This window comes from Oncorhynchus kisutch, unplaced genomic scaffold, assembly GCF_002021735.2.
Source record: "Oncorhynchus kisutch isolate 150728-3 unplaced genomic scaffold, Okis_V2 scaffold941, whole genome shotgun sequence".
Lineage (NCBI taxonomy): Eukaryota > Metazoa > Chordata > Actinopteri > Salmoniformes > Salmonidae > Oncorhynchus > Oncorhynchus kisutch.
Window position 1 is genome coordinate 89,145 of NW_022262886.1, and position 17,787 is coordinate 106,931.

The 17,787-nt window shown below is 45.0% G+C and overlaps 1 protein-coding gene across 1 annotated transcript in view; it reads left to right on the top strand.

The window, feature by feature from the left end:
• The first annotated feature begins 217 nt into the window (after positions 1-217).
• Positions 218-17,787, top strand: part of LOC109881574 (ATP-binding cassette sub-family C member 9) — a 28,270-nt gene continuing 10,700 nt past the window's right edge. The window contains exons 1-9 of the mRNA XM_031817140.1: positions 218-954; positions 2,110-2,284; positions 9,959-10,100; positions 11,300-11,421; positions 11,608-11,774; positions 11,981-12,116; positions 13,019-13,125; positions 13,772-13,957; positions 17,031-17,195. Coding sequence (XP_031673000.1) covers positions 2,134-2,284; positions 9,959-10,100; positions 11,300-11,421; positions 11,608-11,774; positions 11,981-12,116; positions 13,019-13,125; positions 13,772-13,957; positions 17,031-17,195 — 1,176 coding nt within the window. The 5' untranslated portion in view covers positions 218-954; positions 2,110-2,133. The remainder of the gene's footprint in view (positions 955-2,109; positions 2,285-9,958; positions 10,101-11,299; positions 11,422-11,607; positions 11,775-11,980; positions 12,117-13,018; positions 13,126-13,771; positions 13,958-17,030; positions 17,196-17,787) is intronic.

The following is a 17,787-nucleotide window of genomic DNA, read 5'->3' on the forward strand; positions in this document are numbered from 1 at the left end:
AGAACGGCAGCGTCCTCCATTGCATCATTTCACAAATCTCACCAGGATAAAATCAATGACCGGACAAGACAAGACATCCCATAACAGGACGCGTCTAAAAAACCGACGGAACACAGCGGAGCCGTAGATAGGGGTAAGTAATGCGGATAGCCTACTAACTGCACACATGGTCTCAGAAAGCCTAATATTTATTTCATTTGACTCGGTCTGATGATAATATTCACACATTGTCATGTCACATGATGTGTACCCCTAGTCATCTAGACAGCGCACCTCGAGATATGAAACGGTTCCAAAAGATACAATGGTTAGTATAATAAACGAAGTTTTTTTGCCTACAATAATTGCACATTTCTAAGGTCAATGGCAAGTGCTTTACTTCACATATAGGTCTGATTCATCGTTGTACCTGCTGACCGCATACATCTGTAGGCTACTGGTTCATTGCGCCTAACAATAGAATTGTAGCCTAGAGGTCAGTTGTAGACTTGCCTATCCAAGGTCCTCCCATGTCCTTGTAGGAGACATGTCAATTCCAAGTATAAACTATATGGACAAATCGTATATTTATATTCAGTCACAGAATACAGTTTGTGTGTTCATAAAAAAATATATAAATATTTACTGAAGCCTTTGCCTAAGAAATGGAACCCTCTTAAAAATATGAATCTGTTTTATAAAACCGAACCCTTACGTTGTAGCCTGCTACAGTATGTCTACCATTCCTACACACGTACCTTACCGCACCACATGGTTGGTGCTGGAACCTAGCCGCAAGGGAAGTTTTCCTCACCAGACTTGGTCAAGTTTTGAAATCCGATAGGGGGGAGCAGTATGGCCAGCCGATGCGCTATAAGGCTAAAAATAACCACCTCCAATTTATGCTGTGGGGTTACTGTCTCCAAAAACCAGGCGACCTGAATGAAACCGCGTCAATAAGGACACTTCTCTGAGGTAAGCTACATTGATCTCTATTATTATTCTGTTATGGCCGTATATGCTATGTTGTGCCATGTGTTCAGCTACAGCGTCATATAACTCATAGGAGAGGTCTGAAAACGACTCTTCTTGTGAGTGGTGTTGAGTTCTTATCAGAATAACATTCGGAACACGACTTTCCAGCTTCAATTGGACAACTTGTATACTACTTGTATAAAATGCATTTGGTATAAAAGCCCTATATAAATATTAAACCTATGAATGTTAACATCGTTTGGCAACATTTGTTTGTTTAATTCTTTCATGTGATTGGCTCCATTATTTTGAGAGCCAACAGGACTTTTGTTTAGAAAGGGGAGGAATAAGATGAGCAGTTCTTGGATGTCAGTGATGCTTCTCTAGAATAAACCGCAAGCTTCTCTATCATCAGACTAGATCATTCCTTATCAAGGTGTACCATCATTTCATGTCTTGAAACACAGAATAAAGCAGAGGTATATTTGTGTAGTAAGATATTCCAGTTTGACTTGTGGTGCCAGTGTAGTGCCTTGAAGAATTGGTGTAGGCAGGTGAATAACATTGCACTGCTCTTAGTGTCAGTGTTGTCAACCATGTCAACAGAGGTTAGTGAGGTCTCTGTTGTCAAAGACAGGCATTAACACAAATTGCATTAGAAAAAGTCAAGTCTTGGGAAATAGTATGGTGCATTCCTCCCTTTAATGATTATTGATCCATGTAAACTCTCTAAGCATAGTTTATTTTAAATGTTTTACTTAACCTGTATTTAACTAGGCAAGTCAGTTAAGAATACATTATTATTTACAATGACGGCCCACCAAAAGGCCTCCTGCGGGGACAGGGGCTGGGATTTATAAATATATATATATTTAAAAAAATAGGACAAAACACACATCAAGACAAGAGAGACGCCACAACACTACATAAAGAGTCTCTATATTGAAAGCACCGTATCCGTTGGCTAATGTTATTTGAATCATAAAAGCACTTTAGTCTTACTAATGTATCCTGTGTTTTTTAAAAGCTGATTCACCTTTAAAAGAGCATTACGACTAGACCACTTTCATTGTTTACCTCTCCATTGTCCAACCACTAGACTAGCTGGTGCTCTTGACTTGATTGACATTTTTGTGGCTTGGGTCCTCCCCCCAGGCTTCTCTGGACCAATAAGGTGGCATGGCTGGCCTGTCGTTCTGTGGCAACAATGTGACCAAGAATGCCTACAGTGTGGATACGGGGATGTTGAACAATGGCTGCTTCGTGGACGCCCTCAACCTGGTCCCTCACGTCTTCCTGCTCTTCATCACCTTCCCTATCCTCTTCATTGGTACGTGGACCATGCATAGCCCTTTACCTTCATGATGTGTGTGTGCGTGCACATGTGACAACCTTTAATCCTAGAGATCACACAGAAAAAGGTTTAAAACAAACATGGACAGAATTGGACCAGAGGGGAACAAAACGGGCTCAAAAAGGGACCGAATAGGGTCAGAAGGGGACAGAACAGGCTTAGAAGGGGACAGAACAGAATCAGAAGGGGACAGAACAGGCTCAGAAGGGGAAAGAACAGGCTCAGAAGGGGACAGAACAGGCTCAGAAGGGGAAAGAACAGGCTCAGAAGGGGACAGAATAGGCTCAGAAGGGGACAGAACAGGCTCAGAAGGGGACAGAACAGGCTCAGAAGGGGACAGAACAGGCTCAGAAGGGGACAGAACAGGCTCAGAAGAGGACCAAAAAGGCTCAGAAGGGGAAAGAACAGGCTCAGAAGGGGACAGAATAGGTTCAGAATGGGACAGAATAGGTTCAGAATGGGACAGAATTGGCTTAGAAGGGGACAGAAAAGGCTCAGAAGGGGACAGAACAGGCTCAGAAGGGGACAGAATAGGCTCAGAAGGGGACAGAACAGGCTCAGAAGGGGACAGAATAGGCTCAGAAGGGGACAGAACAGGCTCAGAAGGGGAAAGAACAGGCTCAGAAGGGGACAGAATAGGTTCAGAATGGGACAGAATAGGTTCCGAATGGGACAGAATTGGCTTAGAAGGGGACAGAATAGGCTCAGAAGGGGACAGAATAGACTCAGAAGGGGACAGAATAGGCTCAGAAGGGGACAGAATAGGTTCAGAATGGGACAGAACAGGCTCAGAAGGGGACACAATGGGATCAGAAGGGGACAGAACAGGCTCAGAAGGGGACAGAACAGGCTCAGAAGGGGACAGAATTGCTTTAGCTCTGATGGTCTGTGTTTGTGTTTGTGTGGGTGTTAATGTGGGTGTGTTCGTGACAATCCCAAAGCAACATGATTCAAGGATGCCTTTGGTAACAATCCTTTCATCCCCCACACCTGCTTCACCAACAGAAAACACTGTTATGTTGCTGCACTATATACAAGCTACTGTCATCCCCCACACCTGCTTCACCAACACAAATCAGTATTAAGATGCTTTACTGTATACAAGCTACTGTCATCCCCTACACCTGCTTCACCAACACAAATCAGTATTAAGATGCTGCACTGTATACAAGCTACTGTCATCCCCCACACCTGCTTCACCAACAGAAAGCAATGTTAAGATGCTGCACTGTATACAAGCTACTGTCATCCCCCACACCTGCTTCACCAACAGAAAGCAGTATTAAGATGTTGCACTGTATACAAGCTACTGTCATCCCCCACACCTGCTTCACCAACAGAAAGCAGTATTAAGATGCTGCACTGTATACAAGCTACTGTCATCCCCCACACCTGCTTCACCAACAGAAAGCAGTATTAAGATGCTGCACTGTATACAAGCTACTGTCATCCCCCACACCTGCTTCACCAACAGAAAGCAGTATTAAGATGTTGCACTGTATACAAGCTACTTTCATCCCCCACACCTGCTTCACCAACAGAAAGCAGTATTAAGATGCTGCACTGTATACAAGCTACTGTCATCCCCCACACCTGCTTCACCAACAGAAAGCAGTATTAAGATGCTGCACTGTATACAAGCTACTGTCATCCCCCACACCTGCTTCACCAACAGAAATCAGTATTAAGATGCTGCACTGTATACAAGCTACTGTCATCCCCCACACCTGCTTCACCAACAGAAATCAGTATTAAGATGCTTTACTGTATACAAGCTACTGTCATCCCCTACACCTGCTTCACCAACAGAAAGCAATGTTAAGATGCTGCACTGTATACAAGCTACTGTCATCCCCCACACCTGCTTCACCAACAGAAAGCAGTATTAAGATGTTGCACTGTATACAAGCTACTGTCATCCCCCACACCTGCTTCACCAACAGAAAGCAGTATTAAGATGCTGCACTGTATACAAGCTACTGTCATCCCCCACACCTGCTTCACCAACAGAAAGCAGTATTAAGATGCTGCACTGTATACAAGCTACTGTCATCCCCCACACCTGCTTCACCAACAGAAAGCAGTATTAAGATGTTGCACTGTATACAAGCTACTTTCATCCCCCACACCTGCTTCACCAACAGAAAGCAGTATTAAGATGCTTTACTGTATACAAGCTACTGTCATCCCCTACACCTGCTTCACCAACAGAAAGCAATGTTAAGATGCTGCACTGTATACAAGCTACTGTCATCCCCCACACCTGCTTCACCAACAGAAAGCAGTATTAAGATGTTGCACTGTATACAAGCTACTGTCATCCCCCACACCTGCTTCACCAACAGAAAGCAGTATTAAGATGCTGCACTGTATACAAGCTACTGTCATCCCCCACACCTGCTTCACCAACAGAAAGCAGTATTAAGATGCTGCACTGTATACAAGCTACTGTCATCCCCCACACCTGCTTCACCAACAGAAAGCAGTATTAAGATGTTGCACTGTATACAAGCTACTTTCATCCCCCACACCTGCTTCACCAACAGAAAGCAGTATTAAGATGCTGCACTGTATACAAGCTACTGTCATCCCCCACACCTGCTTCACCAACAGAAATCAGTATTAATAAGATGCTGCACTGTATACAAGCTACTGTCATCCCCCACACCTGCTTCACCAACAGAAAGCAGTATTAAGATCCTGCACTGTATACAAGCTATTTTTTATTATTTCTGAGCTTTCAGTCTCACCGTTCATATAAAGCCTTGAAGCATCATAACGCCTACTGACCACCGACTGGGTTTAATCAATTCCACTGTTACAGACTCACAGTCCTGTGTAGAAGATAGAAAACTCTGTGTAAAGCCCTATGTTTGATCTTGTGTCGGACATTCAGCACTGGTCTGTATGTGGGGCGGCAGGTAGCCTGGTGATTAGAGCGTTGGACTAGCAAAGAAAAGTTGCTAGATCGATTCATCGAGCTGACAAGGTAAAAATCTGTCGTTCTGCCACTGAACAAGGCAGTTAGCCCACTGTTTCTAGGCAGTCATTGAAAATAAGAATTTGTTCTGAAACTGACTTCCCTAGTTAAAAATGTGTTCTTCATTGATCTGCTGGCTGTCAGTCTCATTTTCCCCAGTCAACATAAAACAGCTTTCCCCAGACCACAGAACAGCTGGTTAGACTCCTGGCTCTGGCCCAGACTTTATCTAACTGAGCAGGAGGACTGTGGGACTGTGGGATCGTGGTCTCTGAGTTGTTGTGGGACTGTGAGAAAACATAGAAAAACACATTTTCTTGAAGAACAGGTCAGATGCAAAATTTGGTAACAGAATGACGGCACCAACAGCACAAACCATTATTCTGTTAACAAACGTTGCATCTGCACTGGTGTAAATGTGTTCTTGTAAAATGTTCAGTGGAAGTTGTTAAAAGTCATCCTGCATATAAGGGTCTGGTTTGTTCAACTTGGCAATCATTGTTTTTTGTTTGACATACATTTTAAAGTGAAACATCTGACTCTCAGCATCACTATCATGTAATTTCCCCAATCACATCAATTTGGCTAGCTAACAGCTAACAGCTAACTTTACGTGGATAAATTAGCTATGTCATTATCTCTAAATATTGTTTGATTTGCTTGCCAGAAGTAGAGATGAGACAACTTCACCAGGGCGATTTTAGACTGAAAATATAGGCTACTAGCTGATTTCAAGCTCTTTCCAAAAGTCTTCTCCGATGAAGCAAGCTAAAAAACACACATTGCTTCCTTAGCTAGTTAGCTACATGCCGAATCGATATGCTACCCTCCCGTACTGTAGCCTATCTGAAATGACATGAACTATGTTTACTGATGGTGAAAACATGCAGTTACTGGCTGTGTCACTATAATATGGAGCTAAATGTGCACATTTTCTTTGCATGGAATAATCAAAAATTAATAGGTGATCCTATTACAACCAAATTTAGTTGGTAACATTTAGTTGGCAACTCCTTAAAAATGGCACGCAGTTGTCAATGGTTTTAGCGGAGTGGGGGCCTCTCTGCCCCCCAGCAGACAAATCCAACATTCTGCCCCTTAACGCAACGTTTACTGATAACAGTCTATTGTTGTGTTGTTCTAGAAGGCCTACTCTGGGGAAACTGACTGGGTGTGTCTGTTGCTCATCTGCTTAATGGGAATGGCTCTGACTAGCAGCCCAGTCCCTGAGGAAAACATTAACTGATGCTTCCTGGTCAAATCTTTGTGTGTGTGTGTGTTTTTCATTTAAAATCAAATCAAATCAAATTGTATTGGTCACATACACATGGTGAGCAGATGTTAATGTGAGTGTAGAGAAATGCTTGTGCTTCTAGTTCCAACCATGCAGTAATATCTAACAAGTAATCTAACAATTTCACAACAGCTACCTTATACACACAAGTGTAAAGGAATGAATAAGAATATGTACATATAAATATATGGATGAGCGATGGCAGAACGACAGGCAAGATGCAGTAGATGGTATAGAGTACAGTATATACATATGCGATGAGTAATGTAGGGTATGTAAACATTATAGAAAGTGGTATTGTTTAAAGTGACTAGTGATACATTTATTACATCCTATTTTTTATTATTAAAGTGGCTGGAGTTGAGTCAGTATGTTGGCATCAGCAACTCAATGTTAGTGGTGGCTGTTTAACAATCTGATGGCCTTGAGATAGAAGCTGTTTTTCAGTCTCTCGGTCCCTGCTTTGATGCACCTGTACTGACCTCACCTTCTGGATGATAGCGGGGTGAATCAAATCAAATCAAATGTATTTATAAAGCCCTTCGTACATCAGCTGATATCTCAAAGTGCTGTACAGAAACCCAGCCTAAAACCCCAAACAGCAAGCAATGCAGATGTAGAAGCACGGTGGCTAGGAAAACTCCCTAGAAAGGCAGTGAACAGGCAGTGGCTCGGGTGGTTGTTGTCTCTGATGATCTTTTTGGCATTCCTGTGACATCGGGTGGTGTAGGTGTCCTGGAGGGCAGGTAGTTTACCCCCGGTGATGCGTTGTGCAGACCTCACCTACCCTCGGGAGAGCCTTACGGTTGTGGGCGGAGCAGTTGCCAGTTGCCAGTTGCCGGTGATACGTTATGGAGACACTGTCTCTGTGTTACTGTATGTTCTGAGTGTTTATGGAGACACTGTCTCTGTGTTACTGTATGTTCTGACTGTTTGCTTTGACCTTTAGATTTAAAGAACCGTTGAAGTTCACCATTGGTCTTATAGGTTTACAAACAGCTAAAGTTCACCATTGGTCTTATAGGTTTACAAACAGCTAAAGTTCACCATTGGTCTTATAGGTTTACAAACAGCTAAAGTTCACCATTGGTCTTATAGGTTTACAAACAGCTAAAGTTCACCATTGGTCTTATAGGTTTACAAACAGCTAAAGTTCACCATTGGTCTTATAGGTTTACAAACAGCTAAAGTTCACCATTGGTCTTATAGGTTTACAAACAGCTAAAGTTCACCATTGGTCTTATAGGTTTACAAACAGCTAAAGTTCACCATTGGTCTTATAGGTTTACAAACAGCTAAAGTTCACCATTGTTCTTATAGGTTTACAAACAGCTAAAGTTCACCATTGGTCTTATAGGTTTACAAACAGCTAAAGTTCACCATTGGTCTTATAGGTTTACAAACAGCTAAAGTTCACCATTGGTCTTATAGGTTTACAAACAGCTAAATTTCACCATTGGTCTTATAGGTTTACAAACAGCTAAAGTTCACCATTGGTCTTATAGGTTTACAAACAGCTAAAGTTCACCATTGGTCTTATAGGTTTACAAACAGCTAAAGTTCACCATTGGTCTTATAGGTTTACAAACAGCTAAAGTTCACCATTGGTCTTATAGGTTTACAAACAGCTAAAGTTCACCATTGGTCTTATAGGTTTACAAACAGCTAAAGTTCACCATTGGTCTTATAGGTTTACAAACAGCTAAAGTTCACCATTGGTCTTATAGGTTTACAAACAGCTAAAGTTCACCATTGGTCTTATAGGTTTACAAACAGCTAAAGTTCACCATTGGTCTTATAGGTTTACAAACAGCTAAAGTTGACGATTAGACTTAAAGGTTCACAAACAGTTAACGTTGACCATTAAACTTAAAGGTTTACAAACAGTTAACGTTGACCATTAGACTTAAAGGTTTACAAACAGTTAACGTTGACCATTAAACTTAAAGGTTTACAAACAGTTGACCATTGAGGGCACTTGCCAAAGTTGCCTGCATTATCCAAGAGTCACCCAGAATATCCATGACTTTCATTGTTTGGCAGGAAAACCTTGATAATGCAGTTTGCTTTAAAATGAACTGCTGTGTTTATCTGTGTACTTCGTCTGTTACTGATTACAGATTACATGACAAATAAAGTTATCATTAATGTAATCCTTTGGATTACTCTAAATGAGTAACGTCATTACTTGGATTACTTGTGGATTACGTTACTGCCCAACCCTGTGTGTTTGCATGTTTGTGCATGCGTTCTTAGCCGTGTGTGCTTATGTTCCTGTTTATCTGAGTGTGTGTGTTCTCCTAGGCTGGGGCAGTCAGAGCTCTAAGGTTCAGATCCACCATAACACCTGGCTCCACTTCCCTCCCCCTAGGCTGGGGCAGTCAGAGCTCTAAGGTTCAGATCCACCATAACACCTGGCTCCACTTCCCTCCCCCTAGGCTGGGGCAGTCAGAGCTCTAAGGTTCAGATCCACCATAACACCTGGCTCCACTTCCCTCCCCCTAGGCTGGGGCAGTCAGAGCTCTAAGGTTCAGATCCACCATAACACCTGGCTCCACTTCCCTCCCCCTAGGCTGGGGCAGTCAGAGCTCTAAGGTTCAGATCCACCATAACACCTGGCTCCACTTCCCTCCCCCTAGGCTGGGGCAGTCAGAGCTCTAAGGTTCAGATCCACCATAACACCTGGCTCCACTTCCCTCCCCCTAGGCTGGGGCAGTCAGAGCTCTAAGGTTCAGATCCACCATAACACCTGGCTCCACTTCCCTCCCCCTAGGCTGGGGCAGTCAGAGCTCTAAGGTTCAGATCCACCATAACACCTGGCTCCACTTCCCTCCCCCTAGGCTGGGGCAGTCAGAGCTCTAAGGTTCAGATCCACCATAACACCTGGCTCCACTTCCCTCCCCCTAGGCTGGGGCAGTCAGAGCTCTAAGGTTCAGATCCACCATAACACCTGGCTCCACTTCCCTCCCCCTAGGCTGGGGCAGTCAGAGCTCTAAGGTTCAGATCCACCATAACACCTGGCTCCACTTCCCTCCCCCTAGGCTGGGGCAGTCAGAGCTCTAAGGTTCAGATCCACCATAACACCTGGCTCCACTTCCCTCCCCCTAGGCTGGGGCAGTCAGAGCTCTAAGGTTCAGATCCACCATAACACTTGGCTCCACTTCCCTCCCCCTAGGCTGGGGTAGTCAGAGCTCTAAGGTTCAGATCCACCATAACACCTGGCTCCACTTCCCTCCCCCTAGGCTGGGGCAGTCAGAGCTCTAAGGTTCAGATCCACCATAACACCTGGCTCCACTTCCCTCCCCCTAGGCTGGGGCAGTCAGAGCTCTAAGGTTCAGATCCACCATAACACCTGTCTCCACTTCCCTCCCCCTAGGCTGGGGCAGTCAGAGCTCTAAGGTTCAGATCCACCATAACACCTGGCTCCACTTCCCTGGACACAACCTGCGCTGGATCCTCACATTCACTCTGCTGTTTGTTCACGTCTGTGAGATCGCTGAGGGAATCGTCTCCAACAAGTAAGAAACCCCCTAAAACTACTTCCTGTTACCAAAGAGGTAGTGTACTACTTCCTGTTACCAAAGAGGTAGTGTACTACTTCCTGTTACCAAAGAGGTAGTGTACTACTTCCTGTTACCAAAGAGGTAGTGTACTACTTCCTGTTACCAAAGAGGTAGTGTACTACTTCCTGTTACCAAAGAGGTAGTGTACTACTTCCTGTTACCAAAGAGGTAGTGTACTACTTCCTGTTACCAAAGAGGTAGTGTACTACTTCCTGTTACCAAAGAGGTAGTGTACTACTTCCTGTTACCAAAGAGGTAGTGTACTACTTCCTGTTACCAAAGAGGTAGTGTACTACTTCCTGTTACCAAAGAGGTAGTGTACTGTGGAAGAGGAAACGTTAGTAGCTGGTCAGAAGGCAGTGTTTGCATGAGATTTTGTTCTGCGTTGCTGACATTACAGAAGAAGTGCTATTCCTCTCTGTCATTGTTGTGTCCTAAAACGAATGACTATCGAGTTTCAGGTGCAGTGAACTATTGAATTTCCTTGCTTCCCTCCAGACCAATGTTTATAGAAAAATGAAACCACTGTCCCTCAAAATAACCCCACTCTCCAGTTCACCCAGACTGTAACCAATAAGATCCTCCACAATGCTGCAGTAACACAAAGCTATGATCGGAGCCATCGTCTGATGCATCACAAACCCTGCATCACAACCTGTGATGAAGCAGCTTCCTTCCATGAACAGTTTCAGTGTCGCACAACATTTGATAGAAATATATTTCAATTTTGGTGGGGGGGGGGGGGCAAAAAATGAAGAGTACAGATTATTGTATGGTACAATATACAAGTGTTTTTGAGAAGGATCATTTGAAAAAAGAAATTGTATTGAGTAAATGTATTTATTGGTTTCTTTTCATTTGAAAACAAGGTTATTTGTTGTTGTAAAAAATCGAAATGTACTGATTTTAAGCTTGTGTCATTAGATTTGTTGGTGGGGTTGTGATAAATTATTGCGAAAAATGGGGTCCCCAGCAATCCTGGCGAAAAAGTTTGAATGCCACTGGGTTAACTGTATGTTAACTGTATGTTAACTGTATGTTAACTGTATGAGACTGAATACAACGCCAACCTATAAAGCAGAGATACATGGCATAACAAACTGACTTTGTTTCTTTGAGTATTGATGCAACCTCCTGTCTCTCCATCCTTTCAGACAGATGGACACCAATCACCTCCACCTCTTTATGCCAGCGTTTATGGGTTTCATAGCAGCCACTACATCTGTGGTGTACTACCACAACATAGAAACCTCCAACTTCCCCAAACTACTGCTGGGTGAGTCAAAATGATACCATCAGTGCATTCATTACTCCAAATGAACAGTTAGTGTTTGAGCAGCGCTGAATTAGCCCAAACACAGTTCGCTACACATGAACCATTCTGCTGTACATCATAAAGTATACTTGTAATACGTCTCTGGGGAAAGTAGTGCACGAAGTGACCAACCTCCTCCTTCCTCAGCTCTGTTTATCTACTGGGTTCTGGCGTTCATCACCAAGTCCATTAAGCTGTGGAAGTTTGCAGAGTACGGTGTTGGAGTGCTGCACCTGAGGTTCTGTATCACAGCCCTGCTGGTCGTTCTGTATGGACTCCTCATGGCTGTAGAGATCAATGTCATCAGGGTCAGGGTGAGTTAGAACACTGGTGGACTGACTGCTTCCTGGGTCAGGGGTCATAGAGGTTCTATATAAAGACAAGAAGGAAGAGGAGGATGTGATGTGGTGTACTGATGTGATCTGATCTGGTCTTTATTTCAGCTCTTGTTGGCTTTTTACTTTTTTACCTGGTGTGTATGTGTGTCTGTCTCTGTCTTTGTGTCCTGGTGTCCGTGCAGAGGTACGTGTTCTTCGCCAACCCCCAGAAGGTAAAGCCTCCAGAGGACCTTCAGGACCTGGGAGTGAGGTTCCTCCAGCCCTTCGTCAACCTCCTCTCCAAGGCCACATACTGGTGGATGAACCCCCTGATTATAGGTTCGTTTCCTAGGTTCCTTCCTTCCAGGTATTTTTCCTGGCCACTGTTCTTCCACTTCTGCTTTGATTGGTCCTTGGGGTTTAGGCTGGGTGTCTGTAAAGTACTTTGTGACAGCTGCTGATGTTAAAAGCACATTGATTGGTCCTTGGGGTTTAGGCTGGGTGTCTGTAAAGTACTTTGTGACAGCTGCTGATGTTAAAAGCACATTGATTGCTCCTTGGGGTTTAGGCTGGGTGTCTGTAAAGTACTTTGTGACAGCTGCTGATGTTAAAAGCACATTGATTGCTCCTTGGGGTTTAGGCTGGGTGTCTGTAAAGTACTTTGTGACAGCTGCTGATGTTAAAAGCACATTGATTGGTCCTTGGGGTTTAGGCTGGGTGTCTGTAAAGTACTTTGTGACAGCTGCTGATGTTAAAAGCACATTGATTGGTCCTTGGGGTTTAGGCTGGGTGTCTGTAAAGTACTTTGTGACAGCTGCTGATGTTAAAAGCACATTGATTGGTCCTTGGGGTTTAGGCTGGGTGTCTGTAAAGTACTTTGTGACAGCTGCTGATGTTAAAAGCACATTGATTGGTCCTTGGGGTTTAGGCTGGGTGTCTGTAAAGTACTTTGTGACAGCTGCTGATGTTAAAAGCACATTGATTGGTCCTTGGGGTTTAGGCTGGGTGTCTGTAAAGTACTTTGTGACAGCTGCTGATGTTAAAAGCACATTGATTGGTCCTTGGGGTTTAGGCTGGGTGTCTGTAAAGTACTTTGTGACAGCTGCTGATGTTAAAAGCACATTGATTGGTCCTTGGGGTTTAGGCTGGGTGTCTGTAAAGTACTTTGTGACAGCTACTGATGTTAAAAGGACTTTGATTTGATGTACAATTATTTGGATGGATTGATGGCTTGATCACAGGAGCCCATAAAAGACCCATTGAGCTGAAGAAGATTGGCAAACTCCCCATCGCCATGAGAGCCCTCACCAACTACCTGAAGCTCAAAGACGCCTACGAGGATCAGAGGGTGAGTGGAGGAGGGAGTGACAGAGTTTCATATTCTGCTTCTGACAGTGACATACCATTCAATGGATCCCCAGTGCAGTGACATACCATTCAATGGATCCCCAGTGCAGTGACATACCATTCAATGGATCCCCAGTGCAGTGACATACCATTCCATGGATCCCTGCTTTAATTTAATTAGAACATTCTGATCAGATTCTCTACAGTTAAAACTCTGTGTGTTAGATATATTACACTTGTATCCTATACACATGTCAAGCCCAGGATAGGTTTGAATATATCTCTAAAGACTGTCCATTATAATTGGGGCGGCAATTGGGGCGGCAGGGTAGCCTAGTGGTTAGAGAGTTGGGCTAGTAAACGAAATGGTTGCAAGTTTGAATCCCTGAGCTGACAAGGTACAAATCTGTCATTCTGCCCCTGAACGAGGCAGTTAACCCACTGTTCCTAGGCCGTCATTGAAAATAAGAATTTGTTCTTAACTGACTTGCCTAGTTAAATAAAGGTAAAATAAATAAATAATGTAGTCTGGCGAACCAGTCTCTGTAATCAGGTCGTCTCATCTTCACTCTGAGATGAAGGTTCATTGTAGTGGAACCCTCCTGTGTAATTGTAACCCTTCCATCCCTGTCCCCTCCCCCTCCTAGCAGAATGCCGAGGACCCAGAGAAGGCTCCATCCATCTGGCGTTCTATGTACCGGGCGTTTGGCCGACCCATCCTCCTCAGCAGTACCTTCCGTTACCTGGCAGATCTGCTGGGCTTCGCCGGGCCGCTCTGCATCTATGGCATCGTCGAACATCTCAACAAAAAGCCCGTCAAGGAAGGGAGTGTGGTGTGTAATTACTGTTCCCATCGGCCCATAACTCTGTTCCTGGTACCATAATTACTGTTCCCATCAGCCCATAACTCTGCTCCTGGTCCCATAATTACTGTTCCCATCGGCCCATAACTCTGCTCCTGGTCCCATAATTACTGTTCCCATCAGCCCATAACTCTGCTCCTGGTACCATAATTACAGTTCCCATCAGCCCATAACTCTGCTCCTGGTACCATAATTACTGTTCCCATCGGCCCATAACTCTGCTCCTGGTACCATAATTACTGTTCCCATCGGCCCATAACTCTGTTCCTGGTCCCATCAGCCCATAACTCTGCTCCTGGTACCATAATTACTGTTCCCATCAGCCCATAACTCTGCTCCTGGTACCATAATTACTGTTCCCATCGGCCCATAACTCTGCTCCTGGTACCATAATTACTGTTCCCATCGGCCCATAACTCTGTTCCTGGTCCCATCAGCCCATAACTCTGCTCCTGGTACCATAATTACTGTTCCCATCAGCCCATAACTCTGCTCCTGGTACCATAATTACTGTTCCCATCGGCCCATAACTCTGCTCCTGGTCCCATAATTACTGTTCCCATCGGCCCATAACTCTGCTCCGGGTACCATAATTACTGTTCCCATCGGCCCATAACTCTGTTCCTGGTCCCATCATCCCATAACTCTGCTCCTGGTACCATAATTACTGTTCCCATCAGCCCATAACTCTGCTCCTGGTACCATAATTACTGTTCCCATCAGCCCATAACTCTGCTCCTGGTCCCATAATTACTGTTCCCATCAGCCCATAACTCTGCTCCTGGTACCATAATTACTGTTCCCATCGGCCCATAACTCTGCTCCTGGTACCATAATTACTGTTCCCATCAGCCCATAACTCTGCTCCTGGTACCATAATTACTGTTCCCATCAGCCCATAACTCTGCTCCTGGTCCCATAATTACTGTTCCCATCAGCCCATAACTCTGCTCCTGGTACCATAATTACTGTTCCCATCGGCCCATAACTTTGCTCCTGGTACCATAATTACTGTTCCCATCGGCCCATAACTCTGCTCCTGGTACCATAATTACTGTTCCCATCGGCCCATAACTCTGCTCCTGGTCCCATCGGCCCATAACTCTGCTCCTGGTACCATAGTTACTGTTCGTTCCTCCTATGTTATGCCCGTTACGGCTCATTCAAGTGATTCAATTTGATACAGCAGACGTCTTGTTTGTGTGACACATTCCTCCATGTTGTTGTGACTGTTGGCTAGTTAGCTCCATAGAGATAAATAGTTTATTATATAGTTAGCTCACTGTCTGACGCTGTGGGTTGTGTCATCGACATCGTACCGCCATGAGGGCGCAGCAGGGTGGTCTGCTCGTCTTCTCATGATGACTCACTTCCTCTGTGATGTCATGAGGCGTCGACAGCGCCATTGTTCCCAACCCTGTCCCTGTCCCAGCCACCACGTCACCCCCATTAGACCAATTATATTATAGACACAAATGATCCCTCAGCATATTTCACACCCTCACACACACACAGATACAGAAACACACACACACTTTCCTCAACTAACTTTTAAAGGTACACCAGAAATCCATTTAGGACACAGAAATAAACTATCCTGGGACCTGTGGGGAGTCAGCAGCACTGAACTGATGAACTAAGGTAGAGCATCATGTTAAAGGGCTGAACAGAGGAACATCTCTCTGAAGTAGAGCATCATGTCAGAGGGCTGAACAGAGGAACGTCTCTCTGAAGTAGAGCATCATGTCAGAGGCTGAACAGAGGAACGTCTCTCTGAAGTAGAGCATCATGTCAGTGGGCTCAACAGAGGAAAGTCTCTCTGAAGTAGAGCATCATGTCAGAGGCTGAACAGAGGAACATCTCTCTGAAGTAGAGCATCATGTTAGAGGCTGAACAGAGGAACGTCTCTCTGAAGTAGAGCATCATGTCAGAGGCTGAACAGAGGAACGTCTCTCTGAAGTAGAGCATCATGTCAGTGGGCTCAACAGAGGAACGTCTCTCTGAAGTAGAGCATCATGTCAGAGGCTGAACAGAGGAACATCTCTCTGAAGTAGAGCATCATGTTAGAGGCTGAACAGAGGAACGTCTCTCTGAAGTAGAGCATCATGTCAGAGGGCTGAACAGAGGAACGTCTCTCTCTGAAGTAGAGCATCATGTCAGAGGGCTGAACAGAGGAACGTCTCTCTCTGAAGTAGAGCATCATGTCAGAGGGCTGAACAGAGGAACGTCTCTCTAAAGTAGAGCATCATGTTAGAGGGCTGAACAGAGGAACGTCTCTCTCTGAAGTAGAGCATCATGTCAGAGGGCTGAACAGAGGAACGTCTCTCTCTGAAGTAGAGCATCATGTCAGAGGGCTGAACAGAGGAACGTCTCTCTGAAGTAGAGCATCATGTCAGAGGGCTGAACAGAGGAACGTCTCTCTGAAGTAGAGCATCATGTCAGAGGGCTGAACAGAGGAACGTCTCTCTAAAGTAGAGTATCATGTTAGAGGGCTGAACAGAGGAACGTCTCTCTGAAGTAGAGCATCATGTCAGAGGGCTGAACAGAGGAACATCTCTCTAAAGTAGAGCATCATGTCAGAGGGCTGAACAGAGAAACGTCTCTCTAAAGTAGAGTATCATGTTAGAGGGCTGAACAGAGGTACATCTCTCTAAAGTTGAGCATTGTGCACAGTGCCGGTGTCAGAGTGCTGAACAGAGGAACAGAGAGTTTAGGCTGAAGTACTGCAGGCGCGCATTTCTAAGTGACATGGAAAATTCCTCACTCATCTCACACTCTCACTCTCTGTCCTTCTCTGTGTGTGACAGGGTCTGGGTAGTGACGGGGTCTGGGTAGTGTCAGGTCTTGCTTTTTACAGTCCCCTACATCTGCTCTAACCTACTATCTGTGTGTGTGTGTGTGTGTGTGTGTGTGTGTGTGTGTGTGTGTGTGTGTGTGTGTGTGTGTGTGTGTGTGTGTGTGTGTGTGTGTGTGTGTGTGTGTGTGTGTGTGTGTGTGTGTGTGTGTGTGTGTGTGTGTGTGTGTGTGTGTGACTGTCTATCAGGTCCCCTATTTCGAGGTCTACTTCATGTCATCCAACGAGCTGCTCCAGAATACGTCAGTGCTGGCTGTTCTGCTGTTCCTGGCCCTGGTGCTACAGCGGACCTTCCTACAGGCCTCCTACTATGTCACCATAGAGACCGGCATCAACCTCCGTGGAGCCCTGCTGGTGACTGACTGGAGGATTCTGGGATTTGTAGGATACTGCGTCACCGATTCTCCATCCTTTACCCAAAGTGTTCACTTGTTCAGTCTCTGTCATAGATTTAAAAACATTAGATGTGTAGTCATTGGCTGACGGGAGTTTCTGCCGTTGTTCAATTCATGACGGGGAGTGGGGAGGTGCAAAAATAAAGTGGGGAATCGGGACAGCCGTAGACAGTCACAGAGGTGGAGAATCTGGACAGTCGTAGACAGTCACAGAGGTGGAGAATCGGGACAGCCGTAGACAGTCACAGAGGTGGAGAATCTGGACAGTCGTAGACAGTCACAGAGGTGGAGAATCGGGACAGCCGTAGACAGTCACAGAGGTGGAGAATCTGGACAGTCGTAGACAGTCACAGAGGTGGAGAATCTGGACAGTCGTAGACAGTCACAGAGGTGGAGAATCTGGACAGTCATAGACAGTCACAGAGGTGGAGAATCGGGACAGCCGTAGACAGTCACAGAGGTGGAGAATCTGGACAGTCGTAGACAGTCACAGAGGTGGAGAATCTGGACAGTCGTAGACAGTCACAGATGTGTAGAATCTGGACAGTCGT